Source organism: Zea mays, chromosome 10, assembly GCF_902167145.1.
Source record: "Zea mays cultivar B73 chromosome 10, Zm-B73-REFERENCE-NAM-5.0, whole genome shotgun sequence".
In the NCBI taxonomy this organism is placed as follows: domain Eukaryota; kingdom Viridiplantae; phylum Streptophyta; class Magnoliopsida; order Poales; family Poaceae; genus Zea; species Zea mays.
The window spans coordinates 16,135,736-16,139,964 of NC_050105.1; the positions used below are offsets into that span (position 1 = coordinate 16,135,736).

The 4,229-nt window shown below is 41.8% G+C and overlaps 1 protein-coding gene across 1 annotated transcript; it reads left to right on the forward strand.

Annotated features, from left to right (window-relative positions):
• The first annotated feature begins 739 nt into the window (after window positions 1-739).
• On the forward strand, window positions 740-2,507 carry LOC103642327 (uncharacterized). Its single transcript, XM_008665629.2, has 4 exons — window positions 740-869; window positions 1,271-1,448; window positions 1,704-2,110; window positions 2,248-2,507. The coding sequence occupies exons 1-4, from the start codon at window positions 740-742 to the stop codon at window positions 2,400-2,402; spliced, it is 870 nt and encodes a 289-aa protein (XP_008663851.2). The 3' UTR covers window positions 2,403-2,507.
• The last annotated feature ends 1,722 nt before the right edge of the window (window positions 2,508-4,229 follow it).

Consider the following 4,229-nt stretch of genomic DNA (forward strand, 5'->3'; position numbering starts at 1 on the left):
GTTGGCATTTAAGTCTGGCTTTATCGTACAATAATCTACAAGGGGAAAAGAGCAAAGAAAAAAGGAGTGGTGGACACTTCCAAACTAAACTGGATGAAAGGAATGATGATTAAAAGTGGAGTTGAAAATTAAACGCCTCATTAGCTTTCATTAATAATCAATCTAACTTTTGAAATGTGAAACAAGTTAACCATAAATGTTATCAAACAACAGCTAGTCAAACTGCAGCAACGCACGTATTTTCATAGTAAGTTTGTCATGAAGTTCATATGTCATTTAAAAATTATAAATGATGGTCTATGAACTGAAGGAAATAAACTTTGCATAAACTGAAGTTTCAATTACCTCCTTTGTTTGACCAAGTGTGTGTGTGTTCTATCCATTGCCAGCTTGGCTTGTGTTGGATTCCAAACAATTTCATAAAAATAACAGTATCAGCAGCAATCACATTAATACCAAGCCCCCAGCTTTTGTGTTTAATAAGAAAACAAATATGTCATTCCTACATAGAAGAAAAAATTGTTAAGGCCATGTTTCAACAGAGTTATGTCATCATATTGCAGCAGTTACCCCTGCCACCAATACATTAATATGCATACCTATTCTGGAAATCTCGGACCATGCCAAGGCGGTCTGAGATGGGCCGAAGACCCATCACGAAGAGCAGGTCGAGATGGCAGAGGTCCCGCGCGGGGAGCTCACAGCGTCTCATCATGATGGCCATGCCGATCTCTAGCGTATGCACGGAAGCCGTGGCGGCCTCGACACGGATCTAGTTGCATGTGTCGTCGTCGCGCTTCTTCAGGTTGGGCACGTCGATGCCCCTTGGAAAGCGGCGGACACCGGGCCCCGGGGGAACGAGAGGACGGGTAAGCGTGGTGGAGGAGCGGCTGCTTGACGGGGGACCGGGACATGGGATCCAGACTGCAAGCGCCGCCTAAGGTTTTGGATTCGAGCAGGGGAGGCAGAATGGGGATCAGGGGAGGCAGATTGGGGATCGTGGGCAGGGGTGCGTCGAGGGAGAGAGCACGTGCATCGGATGGGAGAGAGGCTCCATGGCGCATCAGACGGTTGAGATTGATGGAAGGCAGAACGGCAGGCTACCCTTGTTGCCTTAATAAGTAGTATAGATTACTCCGGCATGCAGTTACCTCTGTGAATATCAGAGCATCTGGATCTCTTCTTAGTCAGTAGCAAAAAAGGAAAACAACCATTTCACTTCCCAGCGATATGTTTCTTTTATCTAGTGTCAAATTTCTTATGTGAAAAGTTAATCTGTTCCATGCAGAAGCAAGGCAAATTTTCAAAGATTCTTGTTCGGTTCAGATCTACAGTATCCAGGCCTGTATTCCAAAAGATACAGCTATACTTTGGAATCATGAATTTGTGCATGCAGAGGAGATTTTCAACCAGCCTTTTGACTATGAGAACTGTTTGAGAGATAATAGGTATTGTTCTCTTAGCCCATTTGGTTTTCTCCCAAGTCTCAGGCATGCCCACGAAGGAATTGTAAGCGAAGAAATAACCAGATGAGAATATACATAACCAAACACACATATAGATGGAGATAGATTTATATATAAAATAGTGAAATTTGTTAGAGAAATACCTTGATGCAAACATGTGTTCATATGCATGTATATTTATGCAACTTTTATCCCTGATCAGTATTCTCAATTTTGTCACTTCACAATCATGCACAAGTTTTGTGGTGTTTTGAATTCTTTTGTCAAGCGAACATCCAATGGAAAGCATGTGAGTTCATTGCCACCAAAGCCCTTGAATAGTGCTGCAGTCGTCGCGCGGTCTAAGCCTAGTGTTACTCCAAAGGAGCAGTTTGTTACTGCTCGGCGGCAAGATTTGCCTGTAAGTTCAAAGCAGGGAGCAGGCACTAAGTCTGAGAAGGATAATTCCACAATATTAGATAAGGTTGGCAATGGTCCTGTTGTCAAAGAACAATCAGTTGATACCTATGCAAGCAAAAGTAAAGCTCAAAATGGAAAGGCCATGCCTAGTAATGGTGGATCGCTGGCTAACATGTGGGGCCGTGCATCAGCAAAACCTATGCCTCCAAGTACCACTAATTCTACAGCTGTAGCAAGTGTTGCAGGTATTATCTCACAAATGTTCGTATTCAAATTCTTTGTGCTTTACTTTCTCGTCTATAATTCTCAGCACACATCTAGTCCTGTATATCAACCCTTTACAGGCATGCTAATATAGAACTAATGCTGTTAATATTTTCAGCTACTGCTGATGCACAAATTTGTGCGAAGGAAGAAGCAGATGGAAATAGCAGCGATGATGAACATGGGATAAAGTACAAGAGGGGATCCACTAATGCAAATAACAGAAAGAGAAGAGTGGTATTTGATTATTCAGATGATGAGGAAGATGAGTAGATGACAATATTGTAAGCATTGCATCTCATGAGTGTCACACCCGGGTTTTAGGGCACCAAGACCCGGGCGCGAACATAATCACCAGGTGTGCTGGGACCAAGTCTCACACATATGATGAATCATGGCACAGGATCGAATGTCACATCTTTACTATATAATAGGAGTTCTATACAAAATAAATAAATAATTACATTATAAGGAGACAACGGTCCAGCAACCCAAAGTTGACTGGGAGACGACGGCCTAGACCTCTCACGAACTCGACACAGCATCCTCCAAGCGCCTCATCCTGCGGTACCTGTTCTTGACCTGTGGGGGGGTGTGAGACAGCAAGAGTGAGCTCACATACGTTCATCGCTCAACAAGTTGTGGGGAATAATGTGCATGAACTCGCCAAAGGTGGGAGCTCATGTGAAGTGTAAGGCTTACCAAAGAGGATGGTTAGAGCTGAGCATTGCTTTTAAAGTTGGTCAAAATTTTAGTAGCAATTACTAAGTATAAGTAAATACCAACCCAATTAAGTAGTAGAACAAAAGTAACAACATCACCTGCGATGCAATGCATATGACAAATTGAATTTAGTTCCATAAATTAATCATGTGAGTGTCCGAGCTGCTCATGACCGTGAGCACGGCTAGTATACCAGTTTTACACTCTGCAGAGGTTGCGCATCTTTACCCACAAGTCATGTTACCCATCTGCCAAGGGATCGCGACTTCCCATACACCTCTACCGAGGAGGCGAGGCAGGGTAACACTACGAGGCCTTTACAAAGTTCCACTAGCTTCAGAAAACCCGCTACAGTTTATAGGAAGCTCCAATGCAGGAATCCCTTGCAGGACCGCCATCGCAGCAAAATCCTCCCGAGGGCCTCCCTACACTGACCACTCCCCTACTGCCCTTGCCCCTTTCGGGTAAGGTAGTCTTCCACTAGCTTTCCTAATTAATCGGCCAAGGGCGTCCCATTAAACCCTTGTGGTAGCACTGTTTTCCCGGGTGGTTCTCCATGTTCCAATTAACATAATGATCTTATCATGAACAGTAAATAGCAACTGATAACAAAAGTATGAATAATATGTATCTCAATGCCCAAATCCACATATAGCACTAGCAAGTACTACCCAGAAAGTTTAGTGGTAAACAAGGCATAAAGATAGACAAACTAGGGTAACCTATTAGGTCCCATCAAATTAACCTATGCAGATCATTATGATTAATTAGAACATGAGTGGGTAAAAGAAGTGATCAAGGGCACAACTTGCCTGGCACTTGAGATTCCAGGTACCAACTTGCTCATCAGGTGACTCGTGACCTCACGCTAGTCGTAGCAATACAAACAAACAGTGTATAGGAAAAATTAACATCACACCAAACATATATGCAAAATACATATTGATGATCTACATATTAAAATAAAATCACAGGAACAAGAATTATTAATTTTGAAGTTATAGATTTTAAGTTATGGACTTCCAAAAGTTCTAGGTGCTAGGTACAAGATTAATTAGGAGATTAATTTTAATATGACTTTCATGTCAAAACAGTGAAATAAAATGATAAACAATAATATTACAAAATTAATGTCACTGAAATGGATCAATTCGGAATTAGAATGGATTTTCTATGAATTAAATAAGTTTCTAAAATTATTTTAACACTAAAATCATTTTCTAATTGAATTTATTTGGTTTCCTACTCCTCTGTACTGCGCGCATCAATCCAGAGAACTGTAGGGTGCCATCTGTAAATTCTTGGGCCATCATGCAATTACTTTAGAACTGACTAGGATCGCGGGTTGATTAGCCAATTGTTCAGGGTCTCTTTTAC

Coding starts and splice junctions, on each gene's coding strand:
- LOC103642327 (XM_008665629.2), top strand. CDS start 740: ATGCACGGAAGCCGTGGCGGCCTCGACACGGATCTAGTTGCATGTGTC. Junction 870..1,270: donor CCGGGGGAACGAGAGGACGG/GTAAGCGTGGTG, acceptor TTATGTGAAAAG/TTAATCTGTTCCATGCAGAA. Junction 1,449..1,703: donor AACTGTTTGAGAGATAATAG/GTATTGTTCTCT, acceptor AATCATGCACAA/GTTTTGTGGTGTTTTGAATT.